Source organism: Pseudomicrostroma glucosiphilum (assembly GCF_003144135.1).
Source record: "Pseudomicrostroma glucosiphilum strain MCA 4718 unplaced genomic scaffold BCV69scaffold_9, whole genome shotgun sequence".
NCBI lineage: Eukaryota > Fungi > Basidiomycota > Exobasidiomycetes > Microstromatales > Microstromataceae > Microstroma > Microstroma glucosiphilum.
In genome coordinates this window covers 517862-543570 of record NW_020289921.1, presented here as the reverse complement: position 1 = coordinate 543570, position 25709 = coordinate 517862, and the positions used below count along the sequence as shown (strand labels likewise).

The 25709-nt window shown below is 56.0% G+C and overlaps 10 protein-coding genes across 10 annotated transcripts; 4 read left to right on the top strand and 6 right to left on the bottom strand.

The window, feature by feature from the left end:
- Nucleotides 1-153: 153 nt before the first annotated feature.
- BCV69DRAFT_313285 (hypothetical protein) lies at nt 154-3353 on the top strand (the record flags this gene model as incomplete). Its single annotated transcript, XM_025495016.1, has 3 exons — nt 154-1669; nt 1740-3247; nt 3345-3353. 3 exons carry the CDS (start codon nt 154-156, stop codon nt 3351-3353), a joined length of 3033 nt encoding a protein of 1010 aa, XP_025347248.1.
- Nucleotides 3354-3538: 185 nt separating this feature from the next.
- On the bottom strand, nt 3539-8768 carry BCV69DRAFT_260891 (hypothetical protein). Its single transcript, XM_025490688.1, has 2 exons — nt 6849-8768; nt 3539-6781 (listed from the first exon to the last, which is right to left on the bottom strand). Exons 1-2 carry the CDS (start codon nt 8716-8718, stop codon nt 3783-3785), a joined length of 4869 nt encoding a protein of 1622 aa, XP_025347247.1. The 5' UTR covers nt 8719-8768; the 3' UTR covers nt 3539-3782.
- Nucleotides 8769-9002: 234 nt separating this feature from the next.
- Nucleotides 9003-10403, top strand: BCV69DRAFT_299833 (putative HOM6-homoserine dehydrogenase; the record flags this gene model as incomplete). The annotated part of the gene is made up of 4 exons (XM_025494372.1): nt 9003-9039; nt 9129-9751; nt 9845-10146; nt 10226-10403. The coding sequence occupies 4 exons, from the start codon at nt 9003-9005 to the stop codon at nt 10401-10403; spliced, it is 1140 nt and encodes a 379-aa protein (XP_025347246.1).
- A 443-nt stretch (nt 10404-10846) lies between these two features.
- On the top strand, nt 10847-12736 carry BCV69DRAFT_218670 (beta-lactamase/transpeptidase-like protein). The gene is made up of 3 exons (XM_025489805.1): nt 10847-11003; nt 11109-11252; nt 11352-12736. Exons 1-3 carry the CDS (start codon nt 10974-10976, stop codon nt 12519-12521), a joined length of 1344 nt encoding a protein of 447 aa, XP_025347245.1. The 5' UTR covers nt 10847-10973; the 3' UTR covers nt 12522-12736.
- BCV69DRAFT_218650 (NAD(P)-binding protein) lies at nt 12737-14185 on the bottom strand. Its single transcript, XM_025489804.1, has one exon. It carries the CDS (start codon nt 14010-14012, stop codon nt 12951-12953), a length of 1062 nt encoding a protein of 353 aa, XP_025347244.1. The 5' UTR covers nt 14013-14185; the 3' UTR covers nt 12737-12950.
- Nucleotides 14186-14246: 61 nt separating this feature from the next.
- Nucleotides 14247-16454, top strand: BCV69DRAFT_218607 (P-loop containing nucleoside triphosphate hydrolase protein). Its single transcript, XM_025489803.1, has 4 exons — nt 14247-14442; nt 14544-14700; nt 14788-14982; nt 15056-16454. The coding sequence occupies exons 1-4, from the start codon at nt 14364-14366 to the stop codon at nt 16245-16247; spliced, it is 1623 nt and encodes a 540-aa protein (XP_025347243.1). The 5' UTR covers nt 14247-14363; the 3' UTR covers nt 16248-16454.
- On the bottom strand, nt 16357-18759 carry BCV69DRAFT_283616 (hypothetical protein). The gene is made up of 4 exons (XM_025492775.1): nt 17942-18759; nt 17164-17853; nt 16797-17062; nt 16357-16673 (listed from the first exon to the last, which is right to left on the bottom strand). The coding sequence occupies exons 1-4, from the start codon at nt 18639-18641 to the stop codon at nt 16629-16631; spliced, it is 1701 nt and encodes a 566-aa protein (XP_025347242.1). The 5' UTR covers nt 18642-18759; the 3' UTR covers nt 16357-16628.
- A 338-nt stretch (nt 18760-19097) lies between these two features.
- On the bottom strand, nt 19098-21032 carry BCV69DRAFT_218509 (hypothetical protein). Its single transcript, XM_025489801.1, has 2 exons — nt 20849-21032; nt 19098-20757 (listed from the first exon to the last, which is right to left on the bottom strand). Exons 1-2 carry the CDS (start codon nt 20876-20878, stop codon nt 19240-19242), a joined length of 1548 nt encoding a protein of 515 aa, XP_025347241.1. The 5' UTR covers nt 20879-21032; the 3' UTR covers nt 19098-19239.
- Nucleotides 20900-21226, bottom strand: BCV69DRAFT_237631 (SRF-like protein; the record flags this gene model as incomplete). Its single annotated transcript, XM_025489946.1, has 2 exons — nt 20900-21024; nt 21190-21226. Coding segments are annotated over 2 exons (162 nt in total), but the record flags the coding sequence as incomplete, so codon positions are not given.
- Nucleotides 21227-23143: 1917 nt separating this feature from the next.
- BCV69DRAFT_218540 (hypothetical protein) lies at nt 23144-24946 on the bottom strand. The gene has a single exon (XM_025489802.1). It carries the CDS (start codon nt 24892-24894, stop codon nt 23371-23373), a length of 1524 nt encoding a protein of 507 aa, XP_025347239.1. The 5' UTR covers nt 24895-24946; the 3' UTR covers nt 23144-23370.
- Between the last annotated feature and the right edge of the window lie 763 nt (nt 24947-25709).

The window sequence follows — 25709 nt, the reverse complement described above, 5'->3', positions numbered from 1 at the left end:
GTCCTTCCGTCTCACCCCAGATCTCATCCCAGATCAACACCTTGCTCCACTCCTTTCTCATCCGAGCTTGCTTTAAACTTCCTTCCTCCCCTTGCACATCCTCTACGTGTGTTTCGACAGCTGAAGTTCCCCCTTCGGCAGCTCAGCTTCACAATGGCTACGTCTGGTGACGATGGCAAGTCACAGATGAGAGTAATTGAGGATACACAAGTTGAGGGGACCAGCGAGGACGTCCCTACCTCCACTCTGGCCGCCATACCAAATCCTACAGTGCCCCCTCTAGACACAGAATCATCAGCAGCCACAGCAACAACAGCAGAAGGAGCGGTAGAAGCTGAACCGCTGGCGTCAGTGGCTAGTAACTCCTCACAGTCAGAGAAGTTGCCAGGGGAGACGCTGGAATCAGCTGAGACTTCGACTTCAGATCCGAGCGTGCCGCTGCCGGCTGCTTCACCAGCAATTGGAGCAAGCACTGCCCTCGAGGAGTCCGATGTATCAACACAAGCGCAGAAACACCAAAAATTGGGCAGCGAATCGGTGCCATATCGGCCAGATCAAGAGGGGGAGAAAGGAATAGATTCAACAGTCCAGAACACGAATGAAGAGCTCGTGGCAGGGGATGCCCAAGAGAAGGCGATCATGGGTGCAGAACAGGAGTCCCTCCCTGATCCGGTAGATGACCTTACAGCTTCGCTCGACAAAAGTACGCTCTCTACCAATGATCACGAATCGGTAGCATCTACCTCAGCGGCGCCAAGGGATGAACATTCAGCATTGACCCAACAGGTAGTACTGTCGCCGCCAACACAACCTGAGGCGAAGGAAGACTTGGCCTCCCAGGCCTCTCACCCTGGCCATGATCAGCAGGTGAATGACAGAGATGGACAAGGAAGCGCAGGCACAGCTGCTCCGGAAGAGCCGATCCCGCCGGTACCACAGAAGGAGAATGCTCTGCCTGCTCCACCGCAAACAGGCATTGAGGCCGAGAGTGGACCCTCAAGAGCTGTCTTGCACTCCATCGCCACTCCGGTAGCCTCTGGAGAGCATCTAGACGTAAGCAGAAGCTTTGCGGTTGACGAAAGAGCTTCTACAAGCTCGTCTGCTCAGCCCATCATCGAGAAGCCAGCCCCTGCTACTCCAGCAAAAGGTGACGGTACACGACTGCGCAATACTTCTTCTGCTGGTATCAAGATCGGTAAAGGACCTCCACCGACGACCAATCCTCAGGAAGAGAAGCCTTTTGATTTCAATATCTTTCTTGACCAAATGAAAGACCCTAGCGCAAGGGGAGTAGGCGAATATGTTCGCAGCTTCATCAAAGGCTTTGCAAAGAAGCCGTATCGTACCCAGGATCAGATCAAGCTCATCTTCGACTTTCTCGATTTCATCTCCGTCAAGATGCAACAATGTTCTGTTTGGTCCAACGTCTCGGAGACGGACTTCGAGAACGCCAAAGAGGCCATGGAGAAGCTGGTCATGAATCGGCTGTACGGCTTCACATTCACCCCCGCGGTGGCCAAAGAGGGGAAGTGGACACCGCAGACGGACGATCTGGAGCGTGATCGTGTGCTGAAAGAAAGAATCGAGCTCTTCGACTGGGTCACGGAGGAGCACTTGGATGTTCCGAAGGGGGAGCATTCGAAAGGCTTCGTCGACTTTGCGATCCAAGGTGAGCAGTTCCAGAGTGTTGACAGGTATCGCAAGAGTGGCTCTGACCGACTGTGCCTTTCTCCTCACAGAGCTGCTCAAAATCAATCACTACAAGGCGCCACGCGATAAGCTCATCTGCATACTGAATTGCTGCAAGGTCATCTTTGGCCTCATTCGACATCTGAGCTCAGAAGAGAGCGCGGACAACTTTATACCCATTCTGATCCTTGTTGTCCTGAAGGCCAATCCCGAGCACCTGATCAGCAACGTCGAGTACATCGGTAGGTTTCGCAACCCTGACAAGCTGTCGAGCGAAGCAGGTTACTACTTGTCGAGCTTGATGGGGGCTACGGCCTTCATAGAGACGATGGACTACTCAACGCTGTCAAACATCTCGCAAGAAGACTTTGAGAGGAACGTCGAGCTAGCCGTCCAGAAGATCGGCACACAGCCTCGGACAGAGAACGTTGCCTCTGCAGGGACATTGGCTCCAGCACCCAGAGTACCTCACTCTCGAAGCGTCAGTGCTTCGGACCCTCATGCGCCTCCCGCCGCTGGTGAAGAAGCTGCACGTACGCTACCAGGCGCTGCCGGACAAGCGCCCAACTTTGCGGAGGACACGAAAGCTTTCTTCCAGCGTACTGGAGAGGCAGCTCGGATGGGCTTCACCAACAGCGTGGGCAAGCCCATAGGTGCCCTCGGGAAGCTCTTCGGCGAGAGTCTCGACGGCATCAGAACGCCACCGAATCCGGACATGAGCGCACCTGGCTCTGCTGGCGCTCAGACGCCCAACAGAGCTGACTCTCCAGGTCCGAGCGCGTCGCCAGGTGTAAGAAAGAGCGTCTTCGGCGGCTTCTTCGGTGCCGATCAGCAGCAGCAACAACAACAGGCGCGTAGCGTGAGCGGATTCAATCCTGCGTCCTGGAGCCGGGGTCTCAAAGGCGTCAATGATGAAGACGAGCCACAGACGCCGTCGATGACCGATGCGCGTCAGGGCCCATTCTCCTCTTTGGTCAGGAATCCTGTCTATTCTGATGCTGTCCCACCAAGTCGCAAGATTGGACAGGCTCCGGACGCGCCTAAAGCGAGAAAGGGTATCCCACAGCGTGGTGACTCGATTGATCCCTTCAATTACCCAGACATCTCTTCAGGGTCTTCAAGCACTGGTGTGAACAGTAGCCCAGGGATTGGCACCCCAAGCGATGGTAGCGACGATGAAGGAGATGGAGACGAGAGTGCTCTGCAGCGTGCCAGGAGGAGACTGCCAGACCTCGGAGCCTTTGTGCCCTTCCTTTCTGCAGACTCTCCTGCCCCTGGCAACCCACCGCAAGCCAGCCGTTCCGCATATCAGCATCAGCAGCATCTCACCCGCGGACCGAATCAGGCTCGACCTGCACACTTAGGCGAGTCGTCCTTCCTACAGCCCTCCTCGGATCCGGCTGCTCCCAGCAGTGGAGGTAGACCGGGCAGTCCGAACCTGGCAGATTTGAGCGCGGATGTCGAACGAGTGCACGAGGAGCAGATGGAGGCGGGCGTGGAGACGCTCGCGAATGTGTTCCCCGATACGGAGGAAGAGGTGAGGCGGATGGTCCTCGAGGTGAGTACTTTGACAGCACAAGCTCCGAGGTGGAAGTGGAACCTTTGCTCACCACACTTCCTGCTTCGGCATACCCTTGCATTCTCTTGACCAACAGGCCTGGTAAGTCGTCTGTAGGAAAGGACGTACGAAAAAATGACGCATCCATGCTGACCACATCTCGTCTCCTCTCTTCTCTATCCTTACAGCAACGGAGATGTTGGACAAGCAATCGACAGGCTACTGGAGATGGGCTGAGTGATGCCAAGAGATCATGTGAAACCCCCCCGCTCTTGCAGTCACCACCTCATTGTACTCTCACGCATGATACTGACGAGACATGCTATATAGATTACGCAATTTTTGTAAGAAACAAGTCCCGGAGAGGCAAGGAGAGCAGAGAAAGATTGCCCAGCGGGGCGGCAGGGGTGTGACTGGGCATGGGAAGACCAGGATGGGACTCTATATCGGCATCGACGATAGCACAGCAGGCGAAGCAGCGAGCGCATCCGATTCGGATGCTTTGAGCAGTAAGCGTTTGACGACGCTATCGAGCTCAAGCAGTCTCGCGGTGATCGGCCGTCATTTCCTGCTGCACCGCCTTGTACAAGGCTCCACTCCTGCGCGTCGTCCTTCTTCTCCTCCTCATAACCCTCTGCATCGCCTTGAGCGACTTAGTAATGGGCTGCACGAGGTACAACTCCGTGAGGAACGAAGCGGCAATATTGACTAGTACCGTTGCTGCTAGTCTCCAGTGGAAGGCTCGTGGTAATTCTACTAGCCCAAGAAGATCAAAGGCGGGTCCAGAGGGGACAAAGAGGAAGTAAGTCGAGAAGATGCCCAGGACCAGTAGGGAGATCATCAGCCAGGAGTTTGTGTACATTGGCTTGCGGTACGGCGGACCAACGCTGAAGATGGCTGCGACGAGGATGTACTGGAAGCTCGAGACGAGGAAGAGGGCACTGTTCTCTGGGTTCACCACGTTAAGCTTGGCTGGGTTGACCACAGGAGGCTCGTACCATGGCTGCGCTCTTGTGTAGAAGAAAGTAAAGCCTTGCACGGCGGCGCAGATGACCACTTGAGCCAGCATAGAGACCAGGACCTTCTTCGATACCAGGTTGGCAGTCGGCCTCTTGACCGCTAGATCCGGGTAAGGTAGGGTGCGGGCCATTGCCACGGCTACTGGGAGGATGATGAACAGATCGATGTACAAGAATTGGAAATCGCCCAAACTGCTTGCAAAGCTGTACAGGATCTCGATGCTCGTGAACTGAATCAGCGAGTACAGAGCCATGTACTTGAAGCAAGAGAAGGATGTAACCAATGCTGCCCTGCCTTCTTTGATGACTTCGATTACACAAGAGATGTCAGGCGATCGAGAGGTGAATGGAGCGGCGACGGATGCCTCGGCCTCGGAGAGGGAGATACCAATATCTGCCGCCTTGAGAGCACCACAGTCATTGGCACCGTCTCCACACATTCCCACGGTGTAGCCGAGTGCTTGCAGGCGCTCGACCAGCTCGTGCTTCTCATCCGGAGACATTCGTGCAAAGATGGTACCCTTGATAAGCATTCGTCGCAATGTCTCCACCGGAGCAAAGTCGATCATCCACCGGAACACATCTCCGGTCAGTGCCAGTTGGTAGTCTGCCAGGTCGAAGCCATCGACGTCGAAAGCGTGCGGATCGTTGACGAGTGGCTTGAGTCGCAGAGGGTCTAGCTTGACTTGATCATCGTCGACGCTGGACCAGTCCAGAACAGCCTTTGGCGAAGAGGAGTTGCCCTCGAGGAAGGATGGCAGGAAGACATGAGCCGAGTTGGCAATCATGCCACACTCCCTTGCAACACTGATCGCCGTCCGAGGGTTGTCACCAGTAGCCATCTTGCAAACGATGTTGGCAGCCGTAAGTGTTTCAATGACCGGCGCGGTGCCTTCTTTGATCTTGTTCTCGAATATGATAAGGCCCAAAAAGCGCAGATTAGATTCAGCCTGCTCTCGCTTCATCCTCTGAGCCTTGATCCAAGTCATTCCAGTCATGCTCTTTCCGGCACAAGCGATGACACGGTAGCCGTGCTTGGTGTAGTAGGCCAAGAGATCGTCGTAGTCGGCAGGGAAGGAAGAGGGGTCGCAGATGTCCGACATGACTTCAGGCGCACCTTTGACGAACACCTCGAGAGACTGCGACTTGAGCCGCTTGACGATGACACTCATCCTGCGCAGTTGAGACACGAACTCAAAGGTACGCAGAACACCGAGCTCAAGGAAGTGAGCGTGTCGGCCGGGCTTGATAGCATCCTCAGGCTCGAATGCTTCGCCACCAGGTGGACGAACCACGGTCTGGACGAGGGCCGGAGGACGCTCTGTGAGCCTGCTCTTGCCATCTTTGGCCGTTCCGCTCTTTGTTGTCGCCTTGGCAGCCTGGTCGCGGCCTTCATCCAGCGTCCAGCCAGTATATTCAAACATCTTGACATCCAGAGGATCACCAATGACTTCGCCGTCAACGACCTTGAGACTGTGACACGTAGCCAAAGCATACAGAAGCGGCATCTTCTTGGCGTCTGCGTCCTGCTTAGAAGCATATGCATTGACTGGCATCTCCTCCATGGTCTCGTGGAGCTCGCTGAATCGATTGGCTCGCAAGTCGATGGTCCTTGTCCCGAGAACGTCGAGGCCATCAGCGGTGAGCGTACCCGTTTTGTCGAAGCAGAAAACATTGACCTTGCCCCCGATGTTGACTCGGTTGGGCGAAATGCAGAAAATCTCCCTCTTGCGCAAGCGCGAGATTGCGAACGTTGTTCCGATACTCATGGTAGCAGGAAGGGCGGGTGGGACGACGACGGTGATGAGATCCAAGGCTCGCAGAATGATGGTGTGCCAGGCAATGCCCAGCTTGACGAAGTTGTACGAAGACGCGAGGAAGCCGAAGGCGGCAATACCGCCCAGGAAGCCGATGAAGCGGAACGAGTCGCGGTAGAACTTGAATCCCATGGGCTTCGGGAAGAGCATGCTACGGACGAGGGCACCCTTGGTCGTATCAAAGCCGGTACGGACGACCATTGCCTTGGCTCCGGCATCGTCGCTCGTCTTCTCACTGCCCGAAGTACCGCGGATTCGGATGATCCTCGTACCCGAGAACAAGAAGTGCTTTGCAAGTTCCGAGTGGACATCCTGCCCAGTCATTTGCAAATACTGCATCGAAGAGTCCTGGATAGGCAGTTTAGAGACTGGCACAGACTCTCCGGTCAACATGCTTTCGTTGACGATGGCGTCTCCGCTCAGCAGGACGCTGTCGGCTGGGAAGAGCAGCAAGCCAGACTCAGCGACGTCGTAAATGTCTCCAGGCACGAGCTGAGAGCTGTCGAGGGTCTTCCAGCTTCCTTCCCGCAAGACCCGCACGGGCGTGTTGAAACGTGACATCTCCCTCATTCGGGCGACTGTAGTCCTGGTCTCAACCAGAGTGGCAATGATGGAAGCCAAAGAGATAATGGCGATACAAATGGCGTAGTAATAGTAGTCATCGATGGACCAAAGGCCGATTGACACAATCTGGAACACTGTGAGGCAAAGAGAAGGGTATGTCAGAAGTCTGAAGGAATGGTAAGTTGTCACAAAGGCACTCACTGTAGAAAGGATGCAAGACCTCGTCGACAAGGACTCCGATGATGCCTTTGTCCTCGATCTCAATCTCGTTCTTGCCAAACAAGCTCATCCGGTCCTTTTCAGCGTCCCAAGTCACACCTTGAGACACGGAAGAGTTGCTGTTCCACATAGGGTCTCGCCAGTCTTTGATCATACGCCATCGACCAGAGGGTGGGTGCAGGAAGAATCGCGTATACCGATATGTCATCATCGTCAGGTCCATGAGCTGCTCAGTCTCGACACCAGCCATGATAGTGGGGAGCACATCCTGGCCGATCAGGCTGTCATTGCCTTGCAAGATGTTGCCATTGCCGGCCTTACCGCTGCGGATACTGCTCTTGGCACTTGTGACTTTACTGCCCGACCGGCTTGCAGCGGCCTTGTTGACGGTCTGCAATTGAGACTGGACGGCCGACTGGTGCTCCACGAGGGTCGAAGGGGGGTCTCGAGAGGAAGGAGGGAAAGCGGTGGCCAGTGGACGTGCAAAAGGAACAGTCTCCGGCCTGATTAGGTGCAGATCACCGAATTGGTTCTCCACCACAACAAAGTCGGCATTGTCGAAATTGCACTCTTTGCATGTCCAACGAAGCCAAACCTTTGGCAACCATCGACCAATCAGGTAGATGATGCCAATGGACAGGATGCAAAGAATTGTCCAGATCACCTTCTTGGCAGGGACAGCCTGGTACCCAGTGAACCGGATTAGAGAGTCTTCATCGGGCAGGTAGATCTGTTGTCGTGCGCGAGAAGTTCGATCAAGATAGCTCAATTCCTCAAGGGCCTTGCGCGTTGCTTCTGGGCTGCGTCCAGACTCGACATCGACCGCGGGACCTGAGGGGCGGCCGAAGCCATTAGCGGTGTCCGGATCGAAGTCTACACCCTGCAGCTCAGCATCCAGCTCGTCCTCGGGTTCTCGGCCAGTACTGATACGCGAGTCACCGAAGACCGGGTCGACTGCTCCACTGATAGGTCCAAAAGCCGACGGCATGATACCGCCTCGGCCATCTCCGCCGTCCTCGTCTGAGGTGGTACTGCGCATGCTATCGCCAGAAGAGAAGTCATCATCATCTGTGCCGTAGTCAATGTCAAAGCCGTCTTCGTCTTCTTCGTCTCCTCGAGAACTGGCTCGCCCTGAGCCAACGCTTGAGGAAGAGCTTTGCCTGCGACCGATCGAAGGGCGACGCGACCCCCGACTGCGAGCGTCGTCATCTTGTACCTTGTCGCCTCGGATGGAAGCCAAGAGAGAACCTAGCATCCCGCGCGATTGACCCTCGGTTTCTTCATCGTCTCCGGCTGCGGGGATTCTACGCTTCCTACCAAAGTGGGAGTTGGCACCAGAGCTCCGCACGCTGGCCCGCCCGCTGGTCGCGGATGCAGCATCATCGAAGTCTCCGCCGTCGCCATCCCCGGAGCCATTGTATCTGCGGCTTGATTCCCGAGAGATCCGACGACGGGACCGACTGGATGCACGCCTGCCTAGTTCCGGACGTGCCATGGTGTGATGCATGCTCGAGACGCTGCTTGGTACGGCACCGGCCACCGGCCCATCGAAGATACTCGCAGCGTCTCCGTAATTGCCCACTTGACTGTCTCTCCTCTTTCTGATACGGACTGAGCCAGGTGCTGCACCATCGTTGTCCTCTTGTGCCATACCCTCATGGGAGCGAGCCCAGGCCATGGCTTCTGCATGCTCCTTGTCGTCGAAGAAGGGCGAGGATGCCATATCCTCTGCGTCATCATCGTTGGCCTGCGTCGCTTGCTTCGATGAGTTGCCATTGCGTACAGGCATTGTGAAGGGAGCCTGGTACTCGTCGGCAGCCGCCTCTGGCTCCTTCTTGCGACGTGAAGGCATATCGGCGGTGATGTACGGGGAAGACGACGCAAGGTGTGAGGATGGAGAGATGAAGGGGGAGGCGGGGAAAATGGAGGCGGGAGCGGTGATCGTGCGAGTGGCTGCTCGCTGCTGCTGCGTTGCCCGCCCCGCCCAGAGCGCAGGGCCGCCTGCCGGGCAATCGGGACGGAAAGAGACACAGGCGGGGCCGGCAGTCTTAAAATTGGCACAGGCTCACTCACTTCTTCTCGACTTGCTTCTCCTCGTCACACTCATTCACTACCTCGGAAGCATCGCAATAGATCATGGCAACACAAGGAGGTATCAATGTAGCCATCGTAGGTGAGTCTTGGTGAGGTCCGTGATAAATTGCCTGGCTCGCCGCTCATCTTGCAGTCGCCTCTTCCTACCTCTGTTCTCCTCTCCACCAGGCGTGGGGCTCGTCGGCTCTTCCGTCATCTCACAATTGACGACCATCCCCAGCTTGGCCTCTCAGCTGCACATCGTCTGTCTACAGAATTCGAAGAAGACACTACTCTCTACCGCTAGCTCTCCCTTGTCCTTGACTGGCTCTTCCGACTGGAAGTCGCAGCTGGCCAACTCTTCCACCTCGGCTCTTCCTCTGCCAGACCTCGTCAAGTCCCTCCAGAGGATTACTCAGGACAGCAAGAGGCACACCGTCGTGGTGGACAACACTTCCAACGAGTCTGTTGCATCCCTCTACCCTGAGTTCCTCAAGGCTGGTCTCTCCGTTGTCACGCCCAACAAGAAGGGTCTCTCTGGCTCCCTCGACCTCTACAAGGCCATCTTGGCCAACTCTTCCCCTGACGCTGGGCTCAAGGGCCCGCTCGTCTACGGCGAATCAACTGTCGGAGCTGGACTTCCCATTATCAGCACGCTGAAGGACCTCATCCAGACCGGTGACAAGGTCAAGAAGATCGAGGGAGTCTTGAGCGGAACTCTGTCATACATCTTCAATGAGTGGAGCACCCCAGCTGGCGGATCCAAGAAGTTCTCAGAGATTGTCAAGATCGCCAAGGACAATGGATACACAGTGAGTATAGGCTGGCGGGCTGCGAAGCCGACTAGAGAATGTTTGGCTGACAGTGACTACCTCCAAAACGCATTCGCACCTTACTGCCAATAGGAACCCCACCCAGCAGATGACCTTTCGGGCTCAGATGTATCACGCAAGCTGACTATCCTCTCAAGGTTGGTGCCTTCTCTGACGGGCAAGCTGCCCAAAGGATTCGAGTCTGTGCCTACGCATAGCTTGACGCCTGCTCCTCTAGAGTCTGTGACGTCTGGAGATGAGTACGTCCAGAAGCTGCCTGACTTCGACGGCGACTTTGACGCACTCAACAAGGCTGCAAGGGACGAGGGATGTGTGCTGCGCTACGTCGGAGTCATCGATGTCGAAAAGGGCGAGATCAAGGCAAGCCTAGAGCGGTGAGTGTGGTAAGGGGAGGGAGATCCACGGGAAAGCACGCCATTCTGACATGGCAATGCCGGCCCTTCTATTGTGCAGATACCCAAGCGACCATCCCTTTGCAACGTCGCTGTCGGGTTCGGACAACATCATTGCCTTCCACACGGAGCGCTACTCGGCGCGTCCGCTGCTGGTGCAGGGTGCTGGAGCCGGAGCGGAAGTGACGGCCATGGGTGTGGTCAGTGACCTGATCAAGGTGGCAGAAAGGAGAGGGTGAGGAGGAGGCGGGGATCGCTGCGTACCGGACTTCGGACCTCGGGTGTAAGGTCGAAGCGGGACGTGTTTGGACAGGGACTTGGAGGAGGAGGAGGAGGAGGGAAGAATAGCAAAAGCGGCACAAGAGATAGACGGACGTAAATGAAGGTCAGCTTTGCCTCCGTGTTGTCCGTAAGAGCAACTCTCTGCTCGCCTGCAGACCACACGTCTGCTTGCTTCGCAATACAATGCCAAGTGGACATGGTGACGCAATGTGCCTCTGCCCTGATGTTCCTGAGCCGCTGCCAAGCACCGAGGTAACCTAGAACTCGGACCATTGACGGAGGCTGATGGATCAGCGTGGAGCCCCACCCCACCAAAGGTCCACGTGCGTGAATGTACCTACCTGCCCAGGGCTACAAATGATCCCCAGGTGTCTTCGCCCTGACCGCACTCCCGCACCAGCTCATATATCTCGTATCTCTTGCCCCTTCTTTCTCTGAAATCGCCCAGTCACCATTCTCTGTTGTTCAGCATACACAATCGAAGCACAGCACGAGTATCACACTTGTGAGAAGAACGACTGCCAAGAATGCCGCCATTCGACGCCAAGGCCCTCCACGTGAGTGGCTTCCTCGACTCGACTCTCCTTCCCGCACGGGCCCAGGACACCGCCTTAATTTAGACTAGACTAACCCCTTCACCCTACTACATTCTCTAACAATAGTCTCGATTTCAGAAAGCAATAGACGATGGGGTCGCTCCGGGAGTCCAGTATACCGTCTTTGACAGGGACTCAACGCTCCTCTCTGATGCGATCGGGTACGCCAGGGTGTCCGCGACGGGGGAGAAGGAGGTCAAGATGACCACGGTGAGGCGCACGGGAAAGCTTAAGAGATATGCGCTGGCTGTCCTCGGCGCGAAAGTCATGACTGATCAATATCTCTCTTCACTCCTTGATCGTCTGCAGAACACCTTCTGTTGGCTGGCAAGCTGCTCCAAGTTGAGCATCTCCCTCATAGTCCTCCATGTCCTCGAACGAGGCCTGGCAAAGGACGGCTCCTCGCTCGCGGATTTAGATTCTTCCCTGGCTCTCTTGCGAGTGCTCCCAGAATTTGACCCCAAGTCAGATACATACGTGTCCAAGATCCTGACTGGGTGGGGATCAATTGATCCAGCGACGGGTAAATTGACGCCTCAACTCACACCGAGAAAGACGATCCCTACGATTCGCCAGATGCTGCTTCACACGGCTGGCCTAGCCTACCAGTGGTCATCGAGCAACGGTCTCCAAAAGTGGTACGCACCGAGTCCAGGAGAAGGAGTTCCGCAGGCCGATATGCCTTATGTCAAAGGCGATATTGCCGACCTGAATGCTCCTTCTGTCCGTGAGGCAGGGGAGGACTGGGAGTACTCGCCCAGCTTGGATTGGATGGCCATTTGGCTGCAGCGAGTCACGGGAAAGAGCTGCCGACAGCTCCATCGCGAGATCCTCTTTGAGCCGCTGGGAATCGTGGATAAGATCGACACCTATGTTGATGATCGTCCGGATGAGGAGAAGGCTGCTATTCACGTCAGAAACCCAGAAGGCAAATTGGTCTCTATTCCTTTCGCAGTGTGGTCCTGCCCTGATCTCCCACCGAAAGGCAAATTCAACTTTGGTACTGCAATGCTACACGGGTCGCATCAAGCCCTAGCAGCTACCTTTCAGGCTTGCATGCGGAGAGACGAGCGCATCCTCAGCGCATCCACCTGGGCCTTGGCTCTAGCAGACCATCCCGGATCAGTCAAGGCCTCGCTTCCTTCACCGCTGCTGGAATCCATGATCCCGGCGGTAGTCACATCTATGAAAGAGCTCAACCCAGGAAGCACCAATGTCCCTTCCCTTCTTTCAACTTTCCGCAATTGCACCACTACTACTTCGGGCAAGCCTGCAGGCTCGCAGACATGGCTTGGGCTGGCCAATTCGTACTTTGCCTTTAATGAAGAGGCGAACATTGGGTATGCCTACGGGTGTAGTACGTTCCCTTGTGCTTCGGAAGAGTTTGTCCGACTGAGGGAAGACGTGGAGAGGATCGTCTTTGGGCAAGGTAAAGGCCAAGGCAAGGCTCAAATGAATGGATGTCGAGTGCAGGAATAAGTCGCAAGTGATGACGGGCATACCAATGCAGCGCCAACGGGCGCACGCTGTGCGTCGCTCTACGCTCTCTGCTTTGATGTCGTGCATCTACATTTTCCGTTCTCTTCCCTTCGCTTGGTACTATGTACATTGATCTCCTGCTCCATTGCTCTCCCTCCTTCTTTCCCGAAGTACCGCATCATCCAATGTACCTTGAGATCGCTCTTCTCCTCTCCTCATTGGCACTTTCGTATTCCTCCTGCGATCCACATGTCGAGACGTCTAGGCGCTGCCGAAGGTGTTGGTAGGTGCTACCATCCACTTGTCTTTCCTTTCCGTGTCGATACTATAGGAGTTAGAACAACGGAGAGGGAGAGGGATGGCCGAATCAGTCAGCGTGTGATCTCCCTCAAAAGGTAGTGGCTGAGCACTTTGCGCTCGTCTCGACACTCACAGTACTACCATTTTTCCATTATGATCCCCCTTGAGCAAATCCACCATCCCCGGTCCCAACGCGTCCATCCCCTCTCTCACGTCCTCCCTAAACTTAATCTTTCCATCTCGCAGCAACCCCGGCATACTCTTGAAGAAGGTCTCTCGTTGTTCCTTCAAGAAGCTCGAGACGATGAATCCCCTCACGGTGAGTTGCTTGACCAGTACACTGGTAGGGAAATTCTTAATGGCAGGAGCGGGCGAGTCGGCAGTGGCGTTGTAGGCAGAGATGACACCGCAGACGATTACGACTCCGTACACTGCAGCGTGATTGAGGTATGCTTCCAGTTGAGGCCCACCGACGTTATCAAAGAAGTAGTCTATTCCCTTTTCACCACCAAAGGCAGCAAGCTCAGCATTCACATCCGCCGTCTTGTAGTTGAAAGCCCGGTCGACGTGGCAGTCCTCTTGGAGAAAACGAACCTTGTCGTCTGAACCCGCAGAGGCAATGACTTTACTTCCTGCTTCCTTTGCTAGCTGACAGACGAGAGAACCTACAGCTCCGGCGGCAGAAGTGACGAAGATGGTCGAGTCCTTTTTAAAGTCTCCGATGATGGCCTTGAGTGACATCCATGCTGTCATTCCAGGCATGCCCGCTGCAGACACATAATTCGTAATGTTCAATTCCGGTACTCGATCCACCTTTGCAAAGAACTCATCCGTAGAAGCATCCACTTGCGCTCCAGTGAGAACAGAGTATTGCGCCATGATCGTCTCACGACTGTGAAGCAGATCTCCCTTTTTCCACTTTGGATGCTCGGAGCGCAGCACCTCCGAGACACCAAATCCCCAAATGGGCTTGCCGGCTTCGTAGTGTCTCGCGTAGCTCTTTTGACCTATGCGCATCGAGTTGCGAAGGGTAGGGTCGAGGGACATTGTGATGGTCTTGAGGAGGATGCCGCCTTGGAGGTCGGCGCTTTCGAGATTGATGGAAGAGTCGACGAGTTTGAGGTCCTCGCCGTACTTTGGCATGCCCTGAGGCTCCTTGACGATGATGAGAGATTGGTTTGGTGTGCTCATTTTGGTTGGTGGGGTGGGCTGGTGTGGATGTGGTGCTGTGGTAGGAAGAAGAAGCACGATTGGTGTTGCACTTCTTATAACCAAGGCAGCAAGGGACCCTTATGGCCTTTGCTCGGTACTACGTCGAATCTTCTTAAATCCGGGTGGACCCCCTCGGAAATCGCGCCTTGTTGTGCATGTGGAGACGTCAACCACTCGACGACAACCGAGGGCCGGACAATTTGCATCCGTCGCTGCGTCGCCCCGCCAGTCACTCGCCGCGACACTGCACAGACTGCCGGATCTAAGTAGACTGACCGACCCTCCACCCTACCAACCCTCAGTCAAGGCCGAGTCCGAGCCTGGCAAGGAATGTCTGCCCTGAGCACATCGCAAGTGGGATTGCAGCGCTCCCTGCCCCTGCGGCGGAACATCGTACAGCTCTTCCAAGGTGAGTACGGTAGCCAGAAATAATGTGTTTCCCCTCTCTACTGCTTGCGATCGTGGTGTGCTGAACTTCTCTCTCCCCCTCCCTCTCTTTTGGCCTCCCAGACATTCTCACCTCCCCGCAATTCTGGGATGGACTCAAAGTCTTCGGTGTGGGCGCGGCCATTGCAGGCAGCAAATGGATCGCCGAATCGGCCTTGGCTGCAGTCAAGAGCTTGGTTCTGTCAAAGGCGGTATTCCGGGGGGGAGATGAAGCGTTCGAGTGAGTTGGCGAAGAGGGCAGCTTCAGCTTGGAAGGTACAGCGTAGAGAAGGATTGATTCCTGACGTTCTCTTCGCCGTCTCTCTAGCTGGGTGATGCTTTACCTCACTCGGTACGGACAGTGGTCCCATACAGCGCGAGAAGTTGAGATTCTCTGTAGGCCCAAGCTCGGCGGAACGTCTCACGATGAAGGAGGGGAAGAGGCAGGGGCCAAGGCGCTCAGTGTGGGAAAGGATGGTCTCAAAGGAGTGCACTTCTACCCAGTCGAGTCAAGCTCGGTCCAGTGAGTAGGCGAGTCTCAACAGCTGCGACTCCAAGCTGGGCATATCTTTACTGAACCCTCGCTCCTCCCACAGCTTCACCTTCGAAGGCGTCCACGTCTGGGCCTCGCGCTCCCGAACCCTCGTGGGCGAAGGATTCGAAGAGTCTCTCACCCTCTCCTTTCTCACCTTCTCCTCCCGTACTATCCGTCGCTTCCTGACCCAAGCCAAGGAGTCCTACGACACGCATGAACGAGGTCGTGTGCAAGTCTTTACCACCGATCGATACTCCTACTGGGCGAAGAGCAAGAGTATCACTCGACGAATGGAGGACTCGGTGCATCTTCCTCTGGGGATGAAGGAGAGGTTATTGAAGGATGCGAGGGATTTCTTTACAGAGGAGATGCGGATATGGTATGGTGATCGGGGGATTCCATATCGTCGCGGGTTCCTCTTTTGGGGTGTTCCAGGGAGCGGAAAGACGTCTCTTGCACACGTTGTGGCTAGCTCGCTAGAGCTACCCATCTACCAGCTAAGTCTCAGCGGGCATGGAATGGACGATGCAAAGCTCGTAGAGCTCATGGGCTCTGTACCTCCGGGATCCATCGTGGTCCTCGAGGACGTGGATGCTGCCTTTACCAAGCGTCCCGACTCCTCTTCCACTTCCACCGCAAAGCAAAACGATGGACCCTCCTCCTCCGCGGGCAGCGCACCCTCATCAAGCATCTCCTTCTCCTCCCTCCTAAATGCAATCGACGGGATAGGCGCTTGCGACTCTCGACTACTAATCATGACTACCAACCATCGCGAGGCGCTGGATGAAGCTCTGATCCGACCGGGGAGGGTGGATCTGCAGGTTCAGTTCAAGAATGCCGATAGGGAACAGGCAAGAGACCTCTTCCTGCGGTGGTTCCTGCCGGCACATACCGCTGTGGGTCGACTGAAGGGGGAGGGTCAGCATGGCAGGATAGCAGGGGGAGGTCAGGTAGACAAGACGAGTACAGGGGACAAGCGAGGCGGAGCAAGCATAGCGAGTCAAGAGCAGCACGCCACCTCGGATGCAGAGCTGGGCAGCAGCGACGAAAAGAGCCTTGCGGGCCTCGCTACCTCAGCAGCAGCCACATCGCCCTCAGCTCTTCAACCCTCGGCAGAAAAATTCGCCTCGACCATTCCAGAGGGACGCTTTTCGGTAGCTGCTCTGCAGGGGTACCTTCTCACTTGTGGTGGACTTTCGCCTACACAGGCTGCGGAGGGAGTGCAGGGATGGGTACGGGAGCAGGAGCAATGAGAGGGGTAGTGGTAGTAGTAGAGGGAGCAGTAGAGGACTTATCCGCGGTAGGCGATGGTGATTACACAATGTGTACTCAATAAAAGACCTCCTCACTAGTCAAGCTGGTTTTGGTTCTTCTCATGTAGCATCTTCAGTCATAGTCCCCATCTGTTTATATTTACGTCTGTGTATGTATGCATGTATGTATGTGCGAGCCTTGGCCGATTGAGGACCAGAGTGATGGTGGTTCTTGGTACACGAGCACGAATAGAGGAGAAAGAGGGAGGGAAAGTGAGCCTTGATGCGCAAATGGAAAGGGACGATTGTACAGGGTGAAAGCCAAAGGGGGATAAACGACCTCTTCGCGGTCGCTACTAGCTGACTAGTGCAGACTCCATCTCACCTCTCGGCCAGAAAGGCAGGGAGGTAGAATGTTGATGGCACCTGTTTTTCGTGTCGAGGGGGGATTTCGTGTCGAGGTGGGAGACAATACAATCTCAACAAGTCAGCCGACCATCTCTTCCATCTTCAACCCCAACCGTACCGTAGTCCCAAGCAAAGACTCACCTTTGTCTTCCCCTTTTTGTCTGCCCCACTATCCTGCATCCAAGCCTCTTCCCCTCGTCCCAATCCGAAACCAGAAATCGGACCAGCACCACCGCCAGCGCCGCCGCCGTTGTTGCTCCCGTTGCTGCCGCTGGGTCTAGCTCCCTTCTGGTAGGCAGGATGATCCTGTGGGATGGCGACGTGCTCGTTGTGTAGCTGAGACCAGACAAAAGTCGTTTGACGCACGGCAGATTCGATGAGTGGTTGAGAGGGGCGACCTGTCCGGACTGTAGGGTTCGTCAAGAAGGCGGAGATGTCAGAGGTGTCAGTTCAGCTGCCATAGTCGAAAGATTCATTGCTCGCAAGGTCTGCTTGCAGTGGTGCTTACACATGATGGCGCTATTGATCTGATCCGCCAAGGACTTTCTCCTCTTGACATCTAGGTACTTCTTCAGTGGGCTCCTCTCCAAATCCTTATAAGCCAGGATAGCAGTGACAGACTCCAGCTCCTTCTTGTAGAGCTCCTTATAAGGTCCATTCCTCAGCCGCTGGACAGAAGCGTACAGGAGCTGGGCATTGCCTAGAGCAGACTGCAGAGCAGTGGGCATCCCTCCCGAAGGGTGGGAAGCTGATGAGGAGGCGGACGATACGGAGGACGGCGCGGGAGAAGAAGAGCGGGAGATGGTTGCGGCAGCGATACCTGGTGCGGACTGGGCCATGTTGTGAGGAGCTGGTGAGGAAGCTCGTAGACCAGCATCCTTGGACGCTGTCGCGCTGCTGCTGTGACCGTTGCTCGTCAGCGAAGAGTGCGAGAGCATCATACTTCCCACGCCGTTGCTCGGTGTATTCGCCGACCGCACCGACTCGATGAATGCTTGGATCTGGAGGTTGAGAGCGAGATGTTCTGGCTCGAGGGAAGTGGGACCCGAAGGCAGGCTCCAGATAGACCCATTTGCCTTGCTTGGCTTGCTACGTGCGTAGGTGGGTCGTTCTTCAGCATTGAGGACTGTGGGGAAGTGGGTGTTGAGAACTTCGGTAGCGTGACGTATCCGACCGGCCAGGATATGATCGCGGATCTCTGCAATAACAAGGAGGAGGGAGGAGGAGTGTAAGCATCAGACACAATTGCTCTGTGGCACTGCTTGCGCCGCTTCCATTGTGCTCACCTTGCCTCAAGCGTACGCTCTGTAGGTCTTCGTCGGAGAGCTCAGATCCGAGTTCCCCGCTGTGAGTAGCTCCATTGCCATTGGTGCCATCGTAGGTGGCACTCCCACCATCTTCCTCTCCATCGTGAATGCCTGCCTCTCCCATCTCGGCATCTTCGTCAATCGGACCAGGGCCTCCAGGTATGGTCCCACTTGCACCACTTCGAACATTGTACGTCGAAGAGGATGATGCGGAGGCGAGGAGGTGATCGCCCTCCACCTCCATCGATGAGTCTTGCCTCGAGAGCGGAGGAGCCGAGAGCGGGTGTGTACCCCTCGAGCCTGAACTGCTGCCTCCTGCTCTAGGTGTGCTACCGCCAGTGGAACCACCAAGGGGAGCGTTGCTGTACCCTAAACTGGGCACGGGGGTAGCCGCTGCAGCCTCTCCTCTAGCCGTCTCTCGCTCCTGTTCCAGTTCCGCGAGGAGCCCATCATTCGACGCAGAGGGGGTGGAAGCTCCATCTCTGGCAAATGCGTGGGCAGTGTCGATGTAGCAATGGTGGAGGAGATAGCTGAGGACCAGCTTGCGAAGGGCAGTGGGCGATGTGAGCTCTTCGATGCGGTCCGCGGTGCTTAGCTGTTGCTCGTCTTTATCTTTGTCCCCGTTGGCGCCTGTGCCGCCGGTGCCGGTGCCGGAGCCAGAGGCGACTGGGAGGACCATTATTGTGGGCCTCTTTGAGGGGGGGATGTGGGACGTGTCAGAGGGGCGACGAGGAGCTCTACACAGGGGAATCGAAGGAAGGGCTCGATGTGAGTATCGATTGATGCGAGGATGGCTGGGGCGAGGGATCAAAGGAGGCAGACGAGTGAAAGCGCCTCTGCCCGCTCCAACTCGCCGAGGCTCCGTGCGAGACGCGCCGCCATTCTGTGTCGCTCCCCTGGGAGAAGGGTCCTCCCTTCACAATCATGACCTCGAAGACAGCAAGGCGAGAGTGGATAAGACGAGCGAAGAAGCCAGGTAGCGGACATAAGCATATATACACACAAACAAAAGCAATATACAAAAAAGTGCGATACATGACAGTCTGCAGTACGTGGGCCACCCAGGCCGCTAGGGACGCTGAAGAACAGACACAGCAGTATCGACCCTGGCGACACTCACGTCGCATTGGGTACAAGAAGCGCCGAAGACTTGGAGAATGCAAGCAAGAAGGCGGTCCTCACAGGAAGGAGATTTTGAGGGGGCACTGAGAGTGAGATGCAAAGCTTGTGTTACAAACGCACCAGGCGCTGAACCTGATCTTGGCATGTGTTCCACCTCAGACCCCAAAGTAGGCAGTGCCTTCGAATAGCGGGAATTGAGCATCTGCTTCAATGGCTCCCATAGGTCGGGGTACGGGATTACCTTGAAGCGTGGGATTCTTCGTGGGTTCACCCATAGCACCGGTCACAAAGTAACCTGTACCTGCAGCGAACGGCAATGTGGAGCCTTGCGGTAATGTTCCTCCGGGCGCAACGAAGCCCATCGGAGACTCGCTTGGTGTGGCTAGACTTGAGGAGGCGAGCAGAGGCGTACCATCCGTGCTACTAGCCGATGCAAGAGTGCCGTGGTCATCTGTCCCACGTCGATGGTGGGAGTACGACGAGGCCGATAGCCCAGGCGTTGAGCTCTCCCGAGACGGCAGAGGCCTGCCAGGGTTGCCAATCGAGGCATATGGATTCATGGGAGGAGACGAGGGCAGGGCCGTAGTCATCGCGTTCCTTGCATTCTGAATACCATTCGTCATCTGCATTCCAGGTAGGAAAGGCGTGATCCCCTGAGAAGGACCACGTGAGAGCGAGGATGAGCTGGGCTCCTCTAGCGAGGCGAATGATGGTTGTCTATTCGTGAGAGTAGATACCAACAAGTGGGGCCGCTGCTGCTGTTGGTATTGCTGTTGTGGTGGCATATCTCCCCGCCCGGTTCCCATATAGTCCCATTGCATGGGGGCTTGATTTCCTGCTCCCTCGAAGCTCATGCCCTCGCGATCAGGCCAGCCAGGAGGGCCCGGGATCGCATGGAATTGGGGCTTTGAAGGCGGAAAATTGGTAGCCCTTCCCGCTGCCAAGGGATAGGGTGCGATGGACCTGTGACCATTTCCTTCCTCCATCGAAGAGGAGGAAGCGAAGCTGGCGTCATCGAAGGTTCGCTGGGAGAACCCTCCGTGTGAGACGCCATACGCGTCGATACTGCCCCCTTGGTGTTCGAAATGAGCAGGCGCTACGTAATGTCGCAGACCAGCAGAGAGTTGACTCGCATGCTCGGCCTCCATAGGTGATCTTTGTACAGTCGCAGCACCTTCCCTCTTCGCAGAAGGAGGTGCTCCCGCAGAGGCTTGGCTGCTCGACTTTCTCCGGATGGCCTCTGTGAAGGATTCTTGGTCTGCTGGTGTTGTTGCAACGGAGACAGAGCCGCTGGATGAGGTCGGAGACACCATCTTCATGCTTTCGACGGTCTGTTTAGGGGATCGACCCCTGTTTCTCTTAGCGCCTCCCTTGCCATTGCCCGAAGACTGCCCACCCGCAGAGCCGCTACCTGTACCCGCCCCATGATTGCTGAAATCGCCAGATGGGCCAGTCTGATCGGAGAAGAACCTGCTTCCCTCATCGCGACGGCCCCCTCCGCCCATTCCTCCACCTCCCGAGGAGCCACCAGGGCCCCCTGGGCCCCCAGGACCACCAGGCGGTCCTCTAGGATCGTACGAGTCGGGACCAGCATCGTCTCCTTCGTCATCTTCATCGTCTCCAGTGGAGTTGGCAAAGTCTTCTGGGCCCTTGTGCTCGACAGGACCTTCGTGCTGTTAGAAGAGGAGGATTATAGCATAGAGACTCGTCAGCACGTTTGTGTCGCTCACTGACCCACCCACAACACTCGGAACATCCGCGCACCTCTGTGTACTTGAGCAAGACTGCGTCCATGTCTGCAGAGCAGAATTGAGACAGCCTCCCATTATGACCAAAGACGATGACGGCGACTTGCGAATCTGTCAGAGTGGCCAGCTCGTATGCCTTTTTGAAGAGGCCTGCCTTTCGTTTGAGGTAGGTGACTTGGCGGTTGCGACCCTCTGCGGATCGAGCGGTGTAGAGTGTCAGCAGAGCCTCTCCTTTAGCATGCGAAGTCTCTTCAATGTCTCTCTGGCGCTATTTTGCAAGGATGCAGTCGAAGCGATCCGTCGGAGGGGGTCCCGGTCACGACCACGTGATAACACTTGGCATACGGATGGACTCACCTTGAATCGGCTCGATCTTGATCTTCTTGCGGCCCATGTTGGCAGACTATTCCATGTACAAGCCTCAGTCCTTCTTTATATGGTCCTTGAGTGGAGGGAGTGGAAGATGATGATCGCCCGAGAGAGAGGAGGGAGACGACAGAGGCCCGGGAGCAGGCGAGGAGCGCGTATGGTGGGTGTGGTAGGATCGCCTAGCTTTCAAGAGAGAAGGAGGAGAAAGATAGGGTGGGTACGAGTGAGCAAGAGAAAACGAAGAGAAGAAGATGACGTTGGGAGGTGGAGAGAAACGAAGAGGCAGCGTCCACAAGAGAGCCGATCTGTTGGGTACAGGCAGACCAGGCAAGCAAGCAGGCGGCTCACGGGTCTTCCGACCGGGCGGGCCAATGTGCGCCAGGGTCCTGTTGCCGAGGTCGCGCTGCTCTCACGCCCTTTTTCCACCTGCCTCTCCCTGATCATCCTCTTCCTCGGAAATCTCACTCACCTGTTCCTTTTCGCAATCACACACACTCACTGGTAATCAGATTGGGTAAACTTCAGGGAGAGAGGGGGAGAGAATACACAACGAAGGACATTCCGGACAGTGCTAATTGTATGAATTGCCGATGAGCGAGGAACTGTCTCCACGAGGTAAAGATAGTGGGTGTTTCAGGGTTCCGAGGCTCGACTCTATCTCACCCAGAAGCAAAGACTTGAATCACCCCTCGGGCTTTCATTACATCTTGGAGCCCAACAATTGCCTCCTTGCGCATTTGTGTAGGTCTCATCTGCCTCTCGCAACCGGTGCTATCTCTCTCTCTCGCGCATCCGCTACCTCGGCTTCCTCTTCGCGATGGATCTGGCCCCCTCACCCCCTCGTTTCCCCGCCTGAATTGTTGTGATCGATCGAAGCTCCTCCCTACTACCCCGCGACCTTTCAGCTGATCATTTTGCTTGCCTTGGCCCTGCCTGCCTGGAATTGTCTTCTTTCTCTGCGCAATATAGAGGTGCATTCAGGGGTGCGCGTGCGCGACGCTCTTTGCGACAGGAGCTGGATCAGTGTACCCAGAGGAATGGGCAAGACGCGGAAGCACGACTGCAGCAGAGGTTTTCCAGATTTCGATTCTGCCTCTGCTCATCCGCCTACTCACCCACTTCTGCTTGCTCAAAGGGCATTCAGACCAGACTCGGAATAACCGGATGAGTCCTCTACCTTGCGCTTCGACGGAAGGTCGACATAGACCTCGGGTACGGGTACCTGAGGGTGCATGTCTCAGTCTGTATTTGTCTGGGTGGGACGACAGGGGAGGGTCACACGCTCGACAAATTGACGCCAACGTAAGCCCGAGCACGTCACCATCCCGGCGTCTAAGATCGTAAAGTGGTCAACGCTTTGTGCGCTCCAGAGAAGAAGAAGAAGGAGAGTAGAAGCACAGTGCGGAAGGACGAGAGCCCGAGAGAAGTGCATGGTCCGACCCCTCGGATCGCAGCTTCTCCTGCTTCTCCTCTTTCCTCGGCTAGCGCACCTCTCTGAGTACCCGCACCTCGCGTCCGAGGCGAAGCGTGGGCGCGGGGCGTCCAGGGCGTCATCATGGCCACGCGACGCAGACGTATACAGCTCACCGAGCCCCTCGCCCTTCGCCCAAGCTATTGGTGCCAACAAGGCTGGGATCGGAGCCTCGCGCAGGAGTCCAGGTGACCTCGCTTGGTCAAGTCGCTTGTCACTCACTACCTTCTCGATCACCAGATAGTGGCAAAGCCATCCGAGAGAGATTGCCGTAGATCAGCTCTGTCAGAAGCGAGCGAGTTTCGGAAGCAGGGTGGAGGTCACAAGATTTCGGAGGACACGGAAGCAAGGATTGTCTTCTACGCTGAATTCCGAATGATGAATGGGAGCCGTAAAGAATGTCGAGAAAGAGGGAAAGACAAGAACTGAAAGAAGATAGGCATGACAACAACAAGTGGAGGAGAAAAAGGTGGCCTCGCGCTGAGTTCCAGTCGCGAGCGGCGCACAAAAGACAAGGAAGTGTCCGGACGATCGATATAGACCAAGAGCGCGGTGGTAAGGTGCGAGCGGGAAAAAGGCGAACATTTGACATAGAAATGGGCGCCCTCTATCCTAGTGGAGAGGACTGGCCCGGAAGATAGACCGGCTATCGTTGATTCACTGCGCTCAGCTGCGAGGTGCTGGTCTGATTGTCCATTCTAGTAGACTCCGCCGTAAGCAGTATCGCTATTCTCTGAGGCTGCCGAATTGCGATTGTCACCGCGGTTGCCATATTGATCGTACCTGCCCCCTTGTCCGTCACCTCTACCGGTGAGATTGCGAACTTGCAGCGCAGGAGGCGGTGAGGAGGACATTGGCATGCCATGCTGTTGTTGCTCTTGCTCCTGCTGCTGTTGTTGCTGATGTTGGTAGTACTGCTGTTCATCATAAGGGTTCAGCATCGTTGGGTAATCGAGAGTGCCCATGGCAGACTGACGGCCAGAAGGGTCAGACGAGTGTCCCTCTTCAGAGCCCAGTGCGTAGGTCTGTTGCACATTCGGCAGTTCGGGCGTTCCAGACCGGTTACCATCGTAGCTCGTAGGTCGGGCTGCTGCATCCTGTGCATCAGATCGGCCGTAGCCGCCGTCACTGCCACTGGCTGTGCCGCCGCTGCCGTTGCGCTGCAGTTGCGTCCCTTGAGAATTACCACTGACGTTGCGGTTGTTGTAGTAGTTGGCAGCCTCCGCAGCGTGGAATTGCGACGCCGACAGACTTCGATCGAGGTGGGCGTAAGGATTGTCGATATTCTGCATCTTCTTCATGCCACCGGCTACACCGGCTAGAGAGTATGGATCCTCTCCACCGTAGGCCATCTGGGGAAATTGTGGTGGTGCGGCAAAAGCAGCTTCGTACGGAGCGCCCGGACCCACAGAGTCTTGCACTTGGTAGTCTCGGTAGGCATCAGCATGGCGGGCCAGCATCGTAGGAGGTCGTGGAGCCCCGCTCTCATTGTAAGAACCACCGTATGCCCCGGCGGCGCCAGCCATCATACCGGCGCCGCCAGCTGAAAGTACGTGCCCACCATAGCCGCCGTCATCGCCGCCATAGCCTGATGGATCGAAGTCGCGCTCTACCATTGAGCGGTGTCCATCATCGCTTTCGAAGCCTTCGGGAATCATAGCAGACTGCCTTCGGAACTCGTCCTTGTCAAACGGATCGCCTTCGAAGGGTTCAGTCTTGCGACTGGCCTTCTTGACGAGGAATCCGACGACTGCAGCCACGACCACTACGCCCGCCAAAGCAGCTGCAACGATGCCGATAATGAGACCTACGCCTGGACCACTACTGGCAGCTGCGGTGGAACTTGCCGTGGCACTTGCCGTGGCTGCGGTCGCTGATTCTGTAATCACTTGGACAGATGTGCCCCTGGAGCTTGTGGCAGTAGTGATAGACGGCAGCGCAAGACTGGTAGTGCCACTTGAAGAAGACAAAGCCGTGGTGGTCGCGACTGCACGCGAGCTGGAAGAGGATGTCGATACTACGTCCTCTGACGAGGTCGATGAGGTAGAGGAGGATGAGGTGCGAGGAGCTGACGATGTCGACGTCGAAGATGGTGTGACGATCACTCTCGTTGAGGAAGGTGTTGTCACGCTAGACGACGATGTCACCGTCTTGGTGGCTGCAGTTGTGGTTCGCGTAGAACTGGACGAGGTAGCTGTGGTCAGAGACGCCGGGGTGAGCATGAAGTTAGTAGCCCAGAACAATCTCAGACTTGTGGCTGCCTAGCGCCTGTACTCACTACGAGAGCTGGAAGTGCTGGTAGTGGCTGATGACGTGGGCATAGTTGTGTCTTCGTCTGTGCCCTCGTCTCCGTCGTCCAACTTGAGCCTCTGCCTCCTCTCTACATCGGCGCGGATCCTCCTTGCCAGCTCGCTGCCATCCCTCTCGACAACATTCTGGGCCCATGGCCCAGAGAAAGCTCCCTCGGGGCGCAATTTGCGTTCTTGCTGCATCTGTCGATGTCGCTCCATTCGAGCGTGCATTCTGTCACCGGCAGTCATGTTTGGATACTAGTGGAGTGTAATCTCGATGAGAAGACGACGATTCTAGCTGAGATTAGCTCAACTGATAGGCGGGTCGCTGGGTCTTCGAGGGAAAGGCGTTAGGTTGCAGACCACTGAGATGAGGGTGAGGTGAAGGAGTGTGGGTGACTCAAGCCGTGGGTAGCGTCAAGCGACCAGCACAGGAGTCTGTAGAGATGGGAAGACGAAAGAGCGAAGGAAAGATACGGAAGCCGTGGTCGCAAGGATGGAAGAGAATGGAGGAGACGAGTGTGAGAGTGATGAAGAGGGACTGACAGGAGACAAGGAGGGAGAATGCGTATGCTGAGAGGGGCAAAAGGTGGGAATAGGGGCCGCTGCCAGAAAGGGGAGGCCAACGCTGGAGCAGGGAACAACAAACAGCATCGGAGTTGGAACGCGTCTGGAGGCGTCGTTGGCCCAAGTGCCTGACATGCCACACCTGCCTTCTCTTGCATAGAAGCGCATCCCACCACCGC

Coding starts and splice junctions, on each gene's coding strand:
- BCV69DRAFT_260891 (XM_025490688.1), bottom strand. CDS start 8,718: ATGCCTTCACGTCGCAAGAAGGAGCCAGAGGCGGCTGCCGACGAGTAC. Junction 6,782..6,848: donor GGTCTTGCATCCTTTCTACA/GTGAGTGCCTTT, acceptor TTTGCCTCACAG/TGTTCCAGATTGTGTCAATC.
- BCV69DRAFT_218670 (XM_025489805.1), top strand. CDS start 10,974: ATGCCGCCATTCGACGCCAAGGCCCTCCAC. Junction 11,004..11,108: donor TCGACGCCAAGGCCCTCCAC/GTGAGTGGCTTC, acceptor CTCTAACAATAG/TCTCGATTTCAGAAAGCAAT. Junction 11,253..11,351: donor AGGAGGTCAAGATGACCACG/GTGAGGCGCACG, acceptor GATCGTCTGCAG/AACACCTTCTGTTGGCTGGC.
- BCV69DRAFT_218650 (XM_025489804.1), bottom strand. CDS start 14,012: ATGAGCACACCAAACCAATCTCTCATCATCGTCAAGGAGCCTCAGGGC.
- BCV69DRAFT_218607 (XM_025489803.1), top strand. CDS start 14,364: ATGTCTGCCCTGAGCACATCGCAAGTGGGATTGCAGCGCTCCCTGCCC. Junction 14,443..14,543: donor CATCGTACAGCTCTTCCAAG/GTGAGTACGGTA, acceptor TTGGCCTCCCAG/ACATTCTCACCTCCCCGCAA. Junction 14,983..15,055: donor GTCGAGTCAAGCTCGGTCCA/GTGAGTAGGCGA, acceptor CTCCTCCCACAG/CTTCACCTTCGAAGGCGTCC.
- BCV69DRAFT_283616 (XM_025492775.1), bottom strand. CDS start 18,641: ATGGTCCTCCCAGTCGCCTCTGGCTCCGGCACCGGCACCGGCGGCACA. Junction 17,063..17,163: donor GATCAATAGCGCCATCATGT/GTAAGCACCACT, acceptor CGAACCCTACAG/TCCGGACAGGTCGCCCCTCT. Junction 16,674..16,796: donor ACAAAAAGGGGAAGACAAAG/GTGAGTCTTTGC, acceptor CACGAAAAACAG/GTGCCATCAACATTCTACCT.
- BCV69DRAFT_218509 (XM_025489801.1), bottom strand. CDS start 20,878: ATGGACGCAGTCTTGCTCAAGTACACAGAG. Junction 20,758..20,848: donor TCTTGCTCAAGTACACAGAG/GTGCGCGGATGT, acceptor CTCTTCTAACAG/CACGAAGGTCCTGTCGAGCA.
- BCV69DRAFT_218540 (XM_025489802.1), bottom strand. CDS start 24,894: ATGCTCACCCCGGCGTCTCTGACCACAGCTACCTCGTCCAGTTCTACG.